The following is a 15682-nucleotide window of genomic DNA, read 5'->3' as shown; positions in this document are numbered from 1 at the left end:
GAATACGTGGACCTTCTGCCACCAAAGAACAGCACATGTATATATCTAAATGAAGCACCAAAATAGTTTCATTTATTTTCCAATGCTGTAAAGAAGGAAAGTTTGTCTCAATTAACCAGAGAGGGAGGAGTGCTACATAATTACAGTCTGTGTAGTGTATAATGATGTCTAACACATCGCCTATTAGAGATACACCTTGCTGGTATCATGCACTCAAAACCGCCAGGGTCGCAATGCAAAAGCACTTGTGCAAGTACACAGAAAGCCACAGATCGAGAACAAAATGTTCACATAAATATGACTGTCTCTCCCAAGACCTAAAATTTCAAGACCAGAATCTCACCTCAGACTGCAAAGCATTCCAACAAAATAAGTGGTTAAGACTTTCTGCAGTAAATGACAGTTTCATTTTCCATCTTGAAAGCAAGTTTAGCTTCCTCAGATTGCACTAATGCTCTCGCTTTCACAAAAGCAAGGCATGTTCCAGAAGACACCATTAATAACGTAAATAAGCATGTCCTAAAGATATTCTATATCTGAATTAGCAACTTGCCCAGTAGAAAGTCATTCACAACAGGAATAACTTGTAACACTTTCCTGTTATCTTAAGACTCCTGTTAATAGTATCTTTCAGTTCTCCTTCTACATTTAGAAATGAAGGAATTTTTCAGAATATAGTTAGAATCCTGAACTTCAGCTGCAAGTTTAGAAAGTCCATGAAAAATGCAAGTAAAAAGAAATAAACCTTTCAGCTGCACTGGCAAAGCAAACAGGACATGTTGCAGTGCATCCAGCTTTTTCACACTTTCTATATTTCTTCTCTGACGCTTCATCATCATCGTCTGCTGCTGCTTCAGCCGCTTTCTTCTTCACCTAATAAAGAATAGCTGAAATCTGACCAGAAATTACACAAATACATCTTCTACAAAGTGGTGTTCAGACAGTTTTTCAGCTCGTGAGTGGCATCCAACAGTTAAAATTATACTAATGAAAATCTTTGTACCCATTGTGAAATAGCTGCAGCATGAAACAGTTGTCAAATTAGGTCAGTTTTTTCCTACCAAAAAAACAAAAACAAAAAACAAAAAACAAACCACCCCACAAAAAAGCAAGCCACAAACCCACAGTAAGACTGGAAATATCATTTAAAGCTAAAAATGTCTTGCCTTAGTCTAATTGATGCCATTGAAGAAATTATAAGCAAAAAATTCCAGTTTAAATTGTATTTTAAGCTCCATCACATGCTAATGAGTCAAGCCTAATGCATTAATTCTATTTCTCCTTCAGAAAATCTCCTCTTTGCATGTTTATTGATATTAATTAGTGGCAACCCTATCTGCGCCTCAAATAAAATATTATAGTAGGCTTAGGGCATTTTTTTGACACAAAACTGTGTACCAGATGTCTCTTCTGGGCCTTAAAGGTACGGTGTATTATGTTGTTTTAGGCCTCTGTCTGGATGACCAGACAGCTTTTTCTGACTGTACAGAAATCTGTGATTGTATTTTTAACACATTAAGTATTAAAAGGTTATACTGAGTATTTATCTTTTCTGAATATCTTTCACAAAATGAGACACTTTGCCTGCTTATTCACAGAATTACCTCATTCTCCTTTTCTGTGGGTAAGTACTCTAAGGCCTAACTTACCCACAATGAAGCCTGCTTTCTTTATGAATGTCAATAGAAAATAAAAAATAGCAAAGGACAAACCCACGTGTTTTTTAATTATTATAAATACCTGTCTTCCAGAACTCCTCACAGGAAGGCTGTCTGGAGATTGATCTGAAGAACATGCCTTTTTTTTCGTTCGTACCCTTCCAGTTGACATTGTATTGTTAGATCTGAAAAAAAGGAAGGCAGTAGTTAATAAAAAAGATTAAATTGCTTGCCTTTGAAGAGCTGTCTAATCACCTGGGCAGTACGTTCACTTATAACACTACTTTTGACAGAGTTATCTAGGTAAGAATCTGTTCAGCTTGACTATTAATTCAGGAAGAAAATGAGAATGAGGCATTAGGGGAAAGGAACAATACTACTATTTTAAACTAAATTCAGAGTTAAGATTAGATCCGTGAGTTCATCCTGACAGGCTGTCCCAGATCAGCATATCCTGGATTTCAATAATCTGATTTGCATTACGTGAAGACCTGGACTGGAATTTGGGTTGCCAAAGCAAAGAGACATCCCTTCAATGCCGATGCGAGCATTCAAACACCGCTCAGAGCAACACTTGTCCTGCTAACTACTGATTTATTGGTAGCAAGAGATTTGCACTCTAAAGTGCTTTTCCAAACAGTGTGCTGAAGAGTTGTTTAATACCAGAGGAACAACCAGTTCCAAGACTTGCACATGAAGTGCAAGTACCTCCTATGAAAGTACATCAGAATTTAAAGTCTAAACTGGAGCTGCATTGAAATTTTAGGTGACTGGAATGTGTGCTATAGGAGAAAATAAAAGATTAATGGCATGAGAGGGCTCTGTGGCTGTCTTTGACTGCACTGGTAGGAACGCAGAAAAGATTACAGTTTACCACATAAACTGGAAAGCATGGAGTGTGAGAAAGTATGCAGCAGAAATATGAAAGCATATTTAAAATGGTAGTATCAAAGGCATTCTTTTCACAGGGAGTAAAGCACAAATAAAGAGAGCCTAGGGGAAGAATTAAATCTACGAGTGCTCTACCACGTAGAGAAAGGAAGTGGAAATAAATCCCTTGTACAACAGCACTGAATCTTGAATGTTATCTTGTTGTAATAGGGATCTGTTTGTAATTATGTTTCTTTTATATATATATGTATATATGATACTTCTCAATTCTCCTTCTTCCAGGCTGCATTTTCCTTATTCAAGCTATTAGTGATGGACACAGCAGCAGTATCTTGGTTCAGAAATTCTGCTCAAAGTTAAGGTAACAGGAGGAGAAAATGGGAATTTTAACAAAATTTCAAATTAAGCTGGTGTAAATCAAGTAAACTGGTGCCTCATTCGCATCTTGAGATAGAAGAAATTATTTGGGGAAAGAAGAGAAATCACATGATATCCAAGTAAAGCAGATATATTTCACATCAGTAAAAAATAAGTTCAGACAACCCAATATAAAAATAAACTTTTTTTTTTGCACACACTCCCTCCAATTATAACTCAGTAGAGGGAGAAAAAAAAGAATTAAATCAACCTTTCTTACCTAAGAAAAAAAAAGGCATCACTTCACCATAACTTACCACTTTGTAGGGGTGGATCAGGTTGGAGAGGGGAGAAAAGAAAACCAACTGGTTTCATTTACATGACATTTCCCTAAACTGCTGTGTAGCACCCCAGAAAATGGTGGCTTTTTTTCCCCTAAAGCTTCCCTTCTGGATCAGTAACACAAAGTATCTCTCTGTATCACCTTAGCTTCTGACTGTAGATAGTTATTCCGACATGACTGTCCTTACATTTGGAAGCTACAAACCACCTCAGCGCTGAGCGAGGCACCAGGAGACTCATTTTGGTGGCCAGCAGGTGATCACAGTCTGCTGCTGCTGCTGCTGCCAGGCCCTCTATCCAAGAAGGTAAAATAACATGCAGCCGTTTCATTGCATATAAGGGGATCAGAAAAAATAGCATTTGTCAGTCACTAGTAGGTTTGGTAAAAATATTTCACATTGAGAGGCCTCCCATTTTGAAAGGCAGAGGTCAGTTGTACAGAATCGCGGGAGGGGGAGGCAGAAGGTGGGGAGAAAGGGAGAAAAAAAGAGATCGGCTTAAGGCTGTATGCCACTTTGTCCCCACTTCCTCTCACAGACCAAACACCCCCCAGAAAAAAACCACCAATTTTTAGAGAACAAGTAGACGTGACTTAGTCTACTAACATTTATGTGACTCTGCATCCTATCCTACAGACATTACCTTACCGGCAGAGAAAATAAGCCCTTTTAAAGGAGAGAAGAGATGCATAATACACTGTCACATTTGATAACGTTTCATCCATCTGTAATGCATGGCCTATACTCGGAAGCTTTGTGGGGTTTACCTGCACAGTTGACAGCAAGTTTATCTTTGGAGAGGAGGGGAAAAAAAAAAAAAAAAAGAAAAAAAAAAGAAACCACACACACACACACGTTGACAGAGAGAGAGAGGAAGCGAGAGCAGCCCGATTAACACGGGCAGGGCGGACCACGAAGCGCGCACACCTCTAAAACTCAGCCTCGCGTAAAGCGCCGGCGCCCAGCCCCGTGGCCACGGGTGACAGCGCCCGCCCCGGGCTGCGCTGTGACAGCTGGCGGTGGGAGCGGGGACCCGAGCGGAGCCCCGGGGCAGGGCTGTCCCCGGGGCAGGGCTGTCCCCTCAGGGCTGTCACCGGGGCAGGCGGGGAGGTCCCTGGGGGTGCCGGCCGGCGGCGGGGCGGGTGCTGCGGCCGGAGCCTGGCACTCACCTCGGGTCGCTCGGGGCCCGGAGACCACATCCACGCGTGTCCGCGCCGCCTCCTGCTAGAGCTGCAGCGGGGAGAAGAAGGGTGGAGAAGAGGGAAGGAAGGGAGGGAGGGAGGGAAAGAGGGAAGGGGGAGGGAAGGGAGAAGCGGGGAGGTGAGGGCGGGGGCAGCGCTCGCACCTGCCCCGCCGCCCCGGGGAGGGGGCAGGCGGCGCCGCGGCGAGCGCTGCAGCTGAGGGAGGGAGTCACTCACCGCCGCCGCCGCCGCCATCCCCAGCGCCATCCTCCTCCTCCTCCCCGGTGCCGTGCACCCTCAGCCCGCCTCCTCCTGCCGCCGCTTCCGCTCTCCGCGGTGCGTAGCGAGGGGAAGGGCGGGGAGGCACCGCCCCGGCCCCGCCGCCCCGCGGGACCCGCAGCCGCCGCCGCCGAGCAGGTACCGCCGCTGCCGCCGGGCCGGGGACGCTGAGGGGGCGCCGAGGGGGGCTGTGCTGAGCCCCGAAGGGTCACCTGGCGGGACCCCCCGGCCCCAAGCCGCCGGCCCCCCCTGCCGTCTGCCCGCGGGTTTCCCGTGAGGGAGAGAAGTGTCGGCACCTCCCTCCTCACCTACCGGGGTAGGGGGGGGCTTCCAGATGGGTGCCAAGGGAGAGGCCCTACCGGCGATCCCGTAGTGCTGGACAGGGCGCGCTCAGCCGGCTTCGCCCCGGGAAACGGGGTCTGCCTGAAGCCATCGGTAGCAAGAGCGTGCTCTGTCGTGTTCTGTACAGCTACACTGCGATGGTCGCCGAACTGTACTCTTTTCAGATGCATTGAATTTTTGTTCGATTCGGGGAAGTAAGAGCCAATTCCAAACCGTGCTCTGGGTGGGGATAATTTTTCTCTCATTTTTCACAGCTACTAGCACTCCTTGGAGACGATGGACCACTCAGCGGATGCATCCGGTCTCCTGGAAGGCTCTGATATTGGGTCACAGAAAGAGAGAGTGGTGACTGAGGAGGAATGGCTACAAAAATGGGAAATGGGTAACATCGGGTTTCACAAGGAACAAGGGCATCCGTACGTGACTTCGCTTTTCTGCCTAAGCTGTTTTAAGAAATGCTGTGAAATTAATGACTTGGCTCATTTGAAAAACTCCTAATTGAAAATGGAACATTTGCAAAAGGAAAATTATTTTATACGGGCACAGCTTGAAACTAAAATAAATATACATATTTTTGTGACCTACGATTGTCAAAAAAAAGGACAGAGGAAAGTATCGAAATTGGTTTAGAACTTTTACTCTTGAATCAGGCTTTAAAGCTTGGATAGCTTGGCTAAAAATCTGAAATTTTCTGATGTAGAAGCTTTGCACTGCTTTTCATAAGTTGTGAAACCTAGGCCTGAGAAACATAGGCAGAGGGCATCGAAGCAACTACTGTGCACTGGAAAGCAGGGACCTAAGAAAGCAAACTTGATTATGTAGTCTTTCAAGTCCTGTGGGAGTGACTTGATGGATACAGAAGTTCAATAATCATTCTGTTTAAACTCTCTGTTAAGCCCCTCTTAGAGGTGGGCAGGTTGGTCTGCTTACTTGAAAAGACAAACAGAAAATAGAGCAACCATAAATGTGTTACTTTCTGACAGAAATGAAATTTACTATCTAAGTGAATGGGAGGTGAATGTTTTTATTTTATGTTTTTATTTCTAATGGCACAAAGCAGGCTGAGCTAAAAACCTGTGCTCCGTCATGCAGTTTGTGTGCTACCTGCCCCAGCGTGTAGCACTTGGTCTTTAATGTGTCAGCACAAATACTTGCAGAGTTAAGTAAAACGTGTCTGTTCTTCTGCAGGCTCCTCCAGAAGTATCTGGATGTTCTTTTAAATGGCAGAAGTGGACTGCGGATATTTTTCCCACTTTGTGGTAAAGCAGTAGAGATGAAATGGTAAAACACAGATTATAACAGCAAAGATCTCATTTGATATGGGGAGGGAGAGGGGGAATTCCCAACCTTATACTGGCCAATGGAAATGTGCCGCATCTCCACTGGTAGGAAAACAGCGTCACTGGAAGCTGAAGGGAGGAGGAAGTTTGGTTTCATAGTAGCATAAATGGGATGGATACGGATTAACCTAAAAGTCCTCCTCATTGTCCCGAGTTCAGCTTTGGAAATGCTGAATTTATGGCAGACAGAGTGACTGAAGTCCTTACCACTGCTCGTTTTGGTAGCAATGCCAGCTTAAATTGGTTGGTTGTGCCAGAGCACATTTTCAAGAGACCAGGTAGCATGTCATGCTGGGAATTTAAATGTTTTGGGCTAAATATAACTTCCTCTTTTTTTACATTTATTATTTTCTTTTTACCTTTTTTTTTTTTTTTTTTTTTTGGTGGAGGTTATTTTGTAATTAGGGCCTATATAAGTCCGTGATTTTTTCTTGGAGGGGGTGGCACAAACCAAAAAACTGTGACTGAACTGCATCCTCAAGGAATCTAGTTAGTCCCAGTTACCAGATTTTATCACAGTAACTACTTTCCTGGCTGACTGCAGGCTCTGACACATTTTGCTGTTGCACTGGGCTGCAGCAGTGCAGAGGTTACCATAACTCGCTGCCTGTTCCTGCCAAGCCACAGAGCCAGCTGGGTGGACAACGCGCCTCAGCTGCTGCGGTTCAGAGCAGAACACGTTTCTGAAATGGACAGTTCCTCTGTGTGATCACCTGTTTTCATTCAGTTCATAGAAATAAATAATTAGTTCATTGAAATTAAATAAAGCCCCTAAATCCTTGTGAACTGTATGTCAAGTGGTGCTAATTTAAGCTCGGATCATGGAGGGGAGGTGTTCGATATAATGTGAATGGTCCAGAAAGTCAGGATTAGACTTGCCAGAGCATCCCAAAACCATGGTTTCCCTAGTCAATAAATGCTGCGTGAGAGATACACTTTTGGTAAAGGCCCAACCTGTGGGCCTCACGTAAACTTGGCACTTCTCTCTTCTGTGTGCAGGCTGGCGGACATGGGACACAACGTTGTTGGTGTGGAAGTCAGCGAGCAAGCACTGAAGGAATTTTTTTCAGAACACAGTCTGCCTTATTATGAGGAGCCAGTCCCAGAGATTTCAGGAGGAAAAATGTTCCAGGTGTGTTTCCTGCATTGTCAAATAATCTGGTGTCATTAATCATGCAACGCAGGCATAACTGAGCAAACAAGTCATTCTGCTTTTATGCCTCTGTTTTACTGGCAATCTTTCACCTCTCCTGAAGAGGTCTGAAAGGAAGCTCTGAGTTGCAATTTTGGACTGAGAAGTTATTCATTTGAACTTACAACTTTGGCCTTCTTTTCTTATGATAGTGAGGCACCTGAGGAAATGTAAGGGGAATGTATTTTAAAATTGGACGGTTGCGTATCTTGATAGGCTAGAACCTCTCTGGAGGAGATCAGGAGAATTACCTCAGTAAATTAAAACTAAAAATATTTCTCACAATTTTTCCCCATTACACATAAATGTATATTTTAAGATGGTATATGTGTGTGTTTTAAGGTGTAAAATATAAATATATACTTATACATGCATATTTAAAGATAGTTTGCTGATAAGTATTGTTTCCTTCGCTTTTTATTGTAGAGTACTTCTGGCAACATTTCCCTGTACTGCTGCAGTATTTATGATTTGTCCAGGTAGGAATGCACAGTGTGTTTTACAATTCTATATAACAGAACATGCATTAATACTGTCATAATACAGCCATTATTTTACTTGAATCAGACATAAAGGTTTGTCAAGTTCTCTCAAAAAAATCCCATTAACTTGTATGAGAAATGTAAAGAGCCAGCCTCCAACAAAAACTTTGTTTTTGACTGTTAGGAATGCCAACTAATTATCTTGAAATGGGCTTCTTGTTCAAAGCTGTTCTGTGAAAGCTCTAGAAAAACACATTTGCTTTTCAGTAAAACCAAATTATCTTTGACTTTATTGATGAATTCTATGAAGCAAAACACTAGTACTATCCCTTAATCGGAGTAGCTTTATGAAAGTAAAGAGAATATACCCAGAGGTGTCCCTCCTCTTGCACTTCTTACCCAGACATGATTTTCCTTAGATTATAATATTTTGGTGAAGCTTTTTGTGTTCGTTTGCTTTTCTTACAAACAACTGTCAGGAACAAGAATTTGTTCCATGACTGTTCAGTAAGAAGAAGGAGGTCAAGTCTTAGTCTTTACTTCAACGGGTTTTCTAGAGCTAGTAGATAATATAGGCTTAATAGGTAGTTTAGGACACTAGGACATGATTTTTACAGTACAGTCCCTTTTTTTCCCCTCAATCTGCATGAATTGGAAGACTGTTCATTACTAGAGTCCAAAGTCTTTCAGCCACTAGAACCTTTACTAAGACTTCTTCTCCTGCAGCTGACTCCAATTGGTTTGAGTAGTGTATGTGTAACTAGGCCTGCAAAGTGAGTGCCTTGGAACAGATGGGCTGTTTATGAGCGTGACTTTGTAGATACTGCCTGGTTCCTCCCCTGCCTTGCCCCTGCAGTGTAGTACTCCTGTGTAGATCCCTATAAATCCTTCTTGCTGTGAGTTGACAAGTTTCTCAGAGATTACTTAAGCTTCTCAGAAATTTTTGAGAAATTCAATTGTAAGTTTTGTAGCAAGTAGTGTGGTGAAACCTGTAACTTCCATCACAACGTGGTGGAATTGTACTTTGAAATGAACACAATTAGGTAATTAGTGACAATTTCAGTGCATATTACTGGATCCAGTGTATAGTTTCTCGTTGGCAAAATAAATTGGCAGACTGATGTTCTGGATGCAGAATGAACTGCATTCGCTAAGCAGTCAGCAAATACCCATGACTAGAAAAATGCACACACTCTTCCAGTTTCTGTGTACAGACAATTTGATTAATTACCCAGTAATTATGGAAATTAAACTTATTTCTCTCTTGCTGAGCTTGGCCTACTAACAGGTCCTTTTGATCTCCATTAGCCTAGCATTCATTAGAGGAGAACTCAGACGTGCTCCTGACCTTTGTTAGAATGGGTCATTTCATAGACTCTTGCTAGTTAAAGAGTAACAGGAATTACTGCTCTTTGTGGGAGCTCTGGGGCGTATGTAAAACAGTTATATTACACAACCATTGTACCTCCTAATACAATTATGGCTGCAAGACTTTAAAAAAAAAAAAAAAAGTAAAAAAATTGCATTGACTGAAACTACTAAACATATGCAGAGATAGAAATTCACAAGTCTGTGCCTTAAATCCAGTGGGTTTTCCGCCAGTATGTGAATTTCTGATTTGAGTGTTAAATTTTGTTAGTTGTAGTAGTACCTAACTGCAGATGTGCAGATGGGCAAGGAGCACCCAGACACTCAGCAGGTCCTGAGGTCTGGGCAACCAGGAGATCTGGGCAAGGCTCAGCATGAGCCTGCCTCCAGCCTGCGATGACTGTAGGCCCTGATGAAATCTGTGGGGAGTAGAATACGTGAAATGCCTGGATGGAGCCACCGCCGCCATTCCAGTTAGACCAGATTAAAGTTGGGAACAAAAACCGAGTGCAGAAAACTTCAGTGGCTGGCCTGAGGTCATGCAGCAGACTTGTCTATGCAGAGAGGTGAGCAGCCTCCAAGCCTCAGAAGATCAAGTTTATCACCTGCTCCACTAGACTTTCCTTTGTGCTCCACAGGGCCATTGCTTGTTTAACTGTATCCTTAAAAATCTCCCTTCAGTTAAGGGGGGTGGTTATTTAAATTGGATGCTTAGACTTGGCAAACTTTAAAAGAAGTCAGCACTTAAAAGTGTTGTCATGTCTCATCTCAGTAGAGTGGGAAATACAGGATCAGCTTCTAGGTTAGATGCCAGAGACTTAGCAATGCCACTGCAATGAAAATAGCAGTGGGCAGAGAGAAGCTGTCGTTGTTTAACCCTGGCTCGCAGCGAAGCACGACACAGCTGCTGTCCCACTGCCCCTGTCGTGGGACAATCATAAGAGTAAAAGTGAGAAAGAAACTTGTGGGTTGAGATAAAAACAGTTTAATAATTCAAAATAAATTTTAAAAAGAAATTGTAAGAAAAATTTAAAAAAAAAAAAATCAATGACCAAAGAGAGAGGAAAATAAAACCCTGGAAAGACAAGTGGTGCAAATGAAAACAGTAGTCTACCACCAACCAGCTGATGCCTAGCCAGGCCCCAAGCAGTGACCCCTCCTTCCTGGTTTTTTTTTGCTTAGCAAACCTCCCTCCCAATTTTTTTTTGCTTAGCATGACACCATATGGTTTGGAGATCCCTTTGCTCAGCTGGGGTCAGCTGTCTCAGCTGTGTCTGCTCCCAGCTTCTTGTGCACCTCCACCCTACTCACATCATGGTGTTAGGAGCAGAAAGGCGTTGATGTAAGAGCTGCTCAGCAGGAACCAAAACATCCGTGTCTTATGGACACTATTTTCAGCACAAATCCAAAACATATCCATCCCCATGAAAGTCAGTAGGAAGAAATATAACTCTACCCCAGCCAAAACCAGTACACAAATGAAGGCAGAGGTGATGCAATTGAACTCTGACGCCTTCCCAGTAGGCCAAAAGGTATTGCACAATTCCATGCCATATTTTTCTCACTAAGTAAACCTATTCAAACTTTCCTTAAAGTTATGCAATTGACATTATTACTACCTCATTCTCCAAACTCCTTTTTTAATAATTACCAGAAACAAGGCTCTTCCTCATGCCCCAAATATTCTTATCTTAGTGTCACCCTGACTGCTCTTGCCACCCATCAATAAAGGCACTTCTTTATAGTCTTGCCCACTTGCAGGTTTGGGGTGGTCACTGAAACCATCTGCCAGCATAACCAGAAGCAAAAATAATGTCAGTGGTAGTGTTCCACTGAGGCAAACAGCAGTTTTACTTAGCTTTTCCAACATTAAACAAAATGAAAGCTGAAGCTAACTGTCCTGGCCATGTAGCTGGGAGCTGAGGTGTCCAAAGTTACTGAATGTGCTGAGTTCAACGATAGTAAAGCAACAAGGCACCTTCCTTAGCCTGCATTTGAAATCATGCATGGGTTTTAGAAGGTGGTCAAGAACGGTTGATGTGCTGAGTACATGTTAGCATTACTTCAGGGCTGACAGCAGGGTGTGATTACCAAACACCCAGACTCATAGCCTGACTGTGTTAAAGCTACATTACTTCCTCCCTGCCTTGTCTCAGCACCCCCTAATGATTGGGAAACACCGACCAGTTCCAGCACCTTTTTATTACCACAGCAAGGCCAGGTACCAGGGAGGTTTTATGAGTCCCAGATCACACGGGTTTTCTGCGTCCTTGTGACTTCACAAAAGGATCTGATTAAAGATGAAGATGCCTTTTTACTCTTCTTAAGCCTTTTCCTTATCTCCCTATAGCTCAATAGTTGGCAAGTTCGATGGAGTTTGGGACAGAGGAGCTCTTGTGGCTGTGAACCCATGTGACAGACAACGGTTAGTAAATTGCATTGGTATTGTCTTTATTCTGATGTATGCAGCGACAGGTTTCTCCTCCTGCCACTTGTTGATGAGCCCTCTTTCATTTAAAGGGCTAACCTACACAAGTTTTTTTTTTCTACAAGTTTTTTTTCTACAAGTTTTTTCTCTACCGCAAGCATCTGCTGCCGTCGCAGAGTGCTGTACTCGAGATCTGTGAACTTCCTCCAGGAAGCCGCCCCGCCTCTTGGTGGGAAAATATGCGGTTTGTTCCAACCCATTAGAAGCAGAGCTGCAAGTCTCATCTGAATTCTATTATTTCCCTTTCACCACATCTGCTTCTTTTCTCTGTGTTCTTTTTCTTCTTGCTTCCCTTGATTCCAAATTTTTGTTCTTGCCTGTAGCCAACCCAAATTTAGTTTTAACCTACTGCCAGGATCTTTTAATTAGATGCATAATCTTGAATTCACAATAATTTTAAAAGATCAGTACTGTATTGTGTACTGTATTGTAGACTGTGACAGATGAATACTTGGTTTGTCTGTTAGTTTTGAGCTGAATATGCAAAAAAAAGGATAAATACTTGTTTGTGAGGAGTAAACATAAACCTTACTTGAAGTTTTTCATGTGTAGCATGAATTTCGTGCTCCTGAAATTCAAACTAAATTTTGTTTAGTCTCTGTGCAGTTCAGTTCAAATGCATAGGAATGCATGTTGCCTCTTTTGTTGAGTATATTGAATGCTATGCTTGAATGCTTTACAAAAATAACATAAGTTATATGTTATATATATATATATATATATATATATATATATAATAAGTATAACTTTCTCCTTTCAGCTATGCCAGTTTGATGATCAACCTAATGGAGAAGAACTCTTCTTATCTCCTTGTTACGGTTTCATATGATCCAAACAAACACAAAGGTGAGAACTTTGTGCTGTTCACATTATGATTTTGTGTGCTTTAATACAAAAAGCACCTTGTATATAGGGGTAATATATGTATTTGTATCTTCCCCAAGTTTTTTATCTCTCTAGCTTTGTTAGCTGATCACACCAGTTTAACTGTGTGTTAAAAATTTTAGATGTTGACCAAGCTTGAGACTAAATTTGGGTTCTCTCTAGCATTCAGACGTGTTAAGGGTAAGTTGAGGACAGACATGGCATATTAACAATAAAATGAAACTGGAAGTGTGGCTGTAACAATGAAGCTGGAAGTGTGAATGCTTAGTAACATCCTGTCTGGCCTCAGGAGCTTGAAACACTCCCAAGAACATCAGCTTTGCACTGTTTACCCAATGCTTGCTACCAAATTGTTGCTACCAAGTGTTGCCCATCTTGTGCCTCTCTCCCACTCATTACCCTGTTCTGAATATACTTGGAAGAGGTGGAATTTTATAAAAACATAAGGTATTCTTTCCTTTTATATTATATACTGAAGTGTGAGGTATTTTAAAAGATTATATTTTTTGTTATTATTAGCACACAAAAGAAAGAGATTTCTTGCTGCTTTTGGGCCCCTCAACATAATTATCCCTGAAAAAAATAGGTCTTGTTTAATTCATTGCTTTCCCTCTCACATTGTTCAACTTTTAGCTTTAATTATGACGTTGTAGTATGAAGAGGTCGAGGCTGGATTCACACAGCACACTGAGAGTGGTTGTACCCACGTCACATTCATGATTCCCTGCATGTGGTTGGAGATGATGCAGCAGCAACACCTGAAGTTGTCTGGTGGCCCACCAGGGTGCCACAGGTCCTTGGTTGTGTTGTTTTCTGGTTGCTGCTGATGGTGCTACATCCTGGGGCCCAATTACAGGCCAGGTGTTGTGCGTGAACGGGCTGGCTCTCCTACTGCAGTGTGAATGATTGTCTTCTTCCAGTGTCTCCTGTGTGATTAGCTTCACCCCTTTTCTTTCAGGCCCCCCATTTTATGTTCCTGAATCTGAAATTAAAAGCTTGTTTGGTAAGTAATATTTCAGCTAACACTTAGGATTTTTTTCCAAAATGCATAAATGTGTTTATATGCCTCTACCTTGCCCTGTGACGAGTGATACAGTTATTTGCTTCTTATCTACGGGCTGGAGTCATGGAAAAATACCAGAAAAAATAAATACCATTTAGCCACAGGGATTTTGCTGTGAAGGAAAATTCTCAGCTCTCCAAAGGATATGAAGAAAACCTGAGAGACAAATTGTCTCTTGCCTCCCTGTGGCATCTTTTTTATTCTCCCAGGCTTCATACTGCACTCAGTGATCTTGTAGCTGCTCTCTTAGTCCCACTTGACCGTTTAGTCTTTGTCTGCACCTCATCAATCTGCTGCCCTGATTTTAATATAAGGCCGACCAGTGCTACATTTTCTTCTGTACTCTTGTGAAAAAGAAAAAGAAGTAACATGCTACACAAAGAAAATGCTAAAAGTGCACAGCTCAAATCCATTAAAATAATAAACATTGGAGTTATGGCAGACATTTAATTTTAAAAGTTCCTTCTGATATGCTTTAAAATTGCTCTTTAATTTACAACTTTCTGAGGCTCCTGCAGTGTTTATATGCAGTGAGTCATTGGTATAGAGAGTTACATCCCAGTGCAAAAGAGACAGGCAAGTTTTCTGAAGTGCATTTATGTCACTGCATTAGGGACTGTAAGGAAATCTGTGGATAAGATTTATTTTTTTCTGGCCAGTTTTCATTTTTCACTGACTAATCATTCACCAATTTGTTACTCTTTCCTTTTTTTCAGGCAACTGCTGTGAAATTCAGTGTCTTGAAAAAGTTGATGATTTCTCAGAAAGGCATAAACAATGGGGACTAGATTATTTTCTGGAGGTGCTATATATATTAAAGTTTGTAGCTTGATTAAAATTAATTAAAATAGCTTGCCTCCCATCCTGCCTTTATTTTTACCTCACATTTTAAAATGGAGCATTCTTAAAGCAGGCTCTAGTGTACAGAAAATTACCTGTGGAATATTTTTGTCCATTTTGCTTACAAAGTCAGCTCTTCTGCACAGTTGCCTTCACTGCCTTGGTATGTGCACAGATTTTCTTAAACTCCATGCACAAACAAGCATTATTAAAGTATATATTTTTCTTACATATCAATTCAAATCTTCTGGCTGCTAAGCCATTTTCCATCATCTTTGAAAGGTTGTGGAGAACAGGAGGGGGTGCCTGAGGGCTGAAGGAAAGACTGTCACTCCAGTCTTCAAAAAGGGCAAGAAGGAGGATCTAGGCATCTGCACGCCAGTCAGCCTCACCTCAATCCATGGAAAGGTGATGGAACAACCCATCCTGGATGTCATCTCTAAGCACGTGGAGGAAAAGGTTATCAGGAGTAGTCAACATGGATTTACCAAGTGAAAATCATGCTTGACTGGTCTGATGGCCTTCTGTGATGTGATGACTGTCTGGGTAGATGAGGGAAGAGCAGTGGATGTTGTCTACCTGGACTTCAGCAAGGCTTTTGACACTGTCTCCCATAACGTCCTCATAGGCAAGATCAGGAAGTATAGATTGGGTTAGTGGACAGTGAGGTGGTTAAAGAACTGGCTGAATGGCGGAGCTCAGCAGATTCTGATCAGTGACACAGAATCTAGATGGAGGCCTGGAGCAAGTGGTGTTCCTAAGGCTTAGTACTGGCTCCAGCCTTGTCCAGCTTATCCATCAGTGACCTCAGTGAAGGGACAGAGCATACCTGCAGTAAGTTTGCAGATGATACAAAACTAGGGGGAGTGGCTGACACACCAGAGGGCTGTGCTGCCATTCAGCAAGACCTGGACAGGCTCAAGAGCTGAGCAGAGAGGAACCTAGGGAATCTCACTGAAGGCAAGTGCAGAGAAG

General features: G+C 42.3%; 2 protein-coding genes across 5 annotated transcripts in view; one reads left to right on the top strand and one right to left on the bottom strand.

Moving 5' to 3' along the window:
• Positions 1 to 4749, bottom strand: part of KDM1B (lysine demethylase 1B) — a 23081-nt gene extending 18332 nt beyond the window's left edge. Inside the window, exons 1-4 of one of the 2 annotated variants that reach the window (XM_027887929.1) lie at positions 4672 to 4734; positions 4417 to 4477; positions 1741 to 1843; positions 746 to 873 (exon numbers count right to left, since the gene is read on the bottom strand). In XM_027887929.1, the coding sequence (XP_027743730.1) occupies positions 746 to 873; positions 1741 to 1830 (218 nt within the window). In that variant the 5' untranslated portion in view covers positions 1831 to 1843; positions 4417 to 4477; positions 4672 to 4734. Of the gene's footprint in view, positions 1 to 745; positions 874 to 1740; positions 1844 to 4416; positions 4478 to 4671 lie in introns of both variants that reach the window. The other variant, XM_027887928.1, reaches the window with a different exon arrangement.
• TPMT (thiopurine S-methyltransferase) lies at positions 4737 to 15682 on the top strand. Of its 3 annotated transcripts, XM_027887930.1 has the most exons (10): positions 4737 to 4845; positions 5304 to 5465; positions 6238 to 6330; positions 7389 to 7521; positions 8008 to 8060; positions 11782 to 11856; positions 12680 to 12765; positions 13763 to 13807; positions 14584 to 14669; positions 14990 to 15682. In XM_027887930.1, the coding sequence occupies exons 2-10, from the start codon at positions 5326 to 5328 to the stop codon at positions 15200 to 15202; spliced, it is 924 nt and encodes a 307-aa protein (XP_027743731.1). In that variant the 5' UTR covers positions 4737 to 4845; positions 5304 to 5325; the 3' UTR covers positions 15203 to 15682. The 3 variants fall into 3 exon arrangements, with proteins under 3 accessions (XP_027743731.1, XP_027743733.1, XP_027743732.1); XM_027887932.1 differs by lacking the exon at positions 14990 to 15682 and having other exon boundaries at positions 14584 to 14717; XM_027887931.1 differs by lacking the exon at positions 4737 to 4845 and having other exon boundaries at positions 5056 to 5465.

This window comes from Empidonax traillii, unplaced genomic scaffold, assembly GCF_003031625.1.
Source record: "Empidonax traillii isolate 1590-97213 ecotype Southwest subspecies unplaced genomic scaffold, ASM303162v1 scaffold225:size1387458, whole genome shotgun sequence".
NCBI classification, from domain to species: Eukaryota; Metazoa; Chordata; class Aves; order Passeriformes; family Tyrannidae; genus Empidonax; species Empidonax traillii.
The sequence above is the reverse complement of the archived record's forward strand: the minus strand, read 5'-3'. Positions and strand labels throughout refer to the sequence as shown.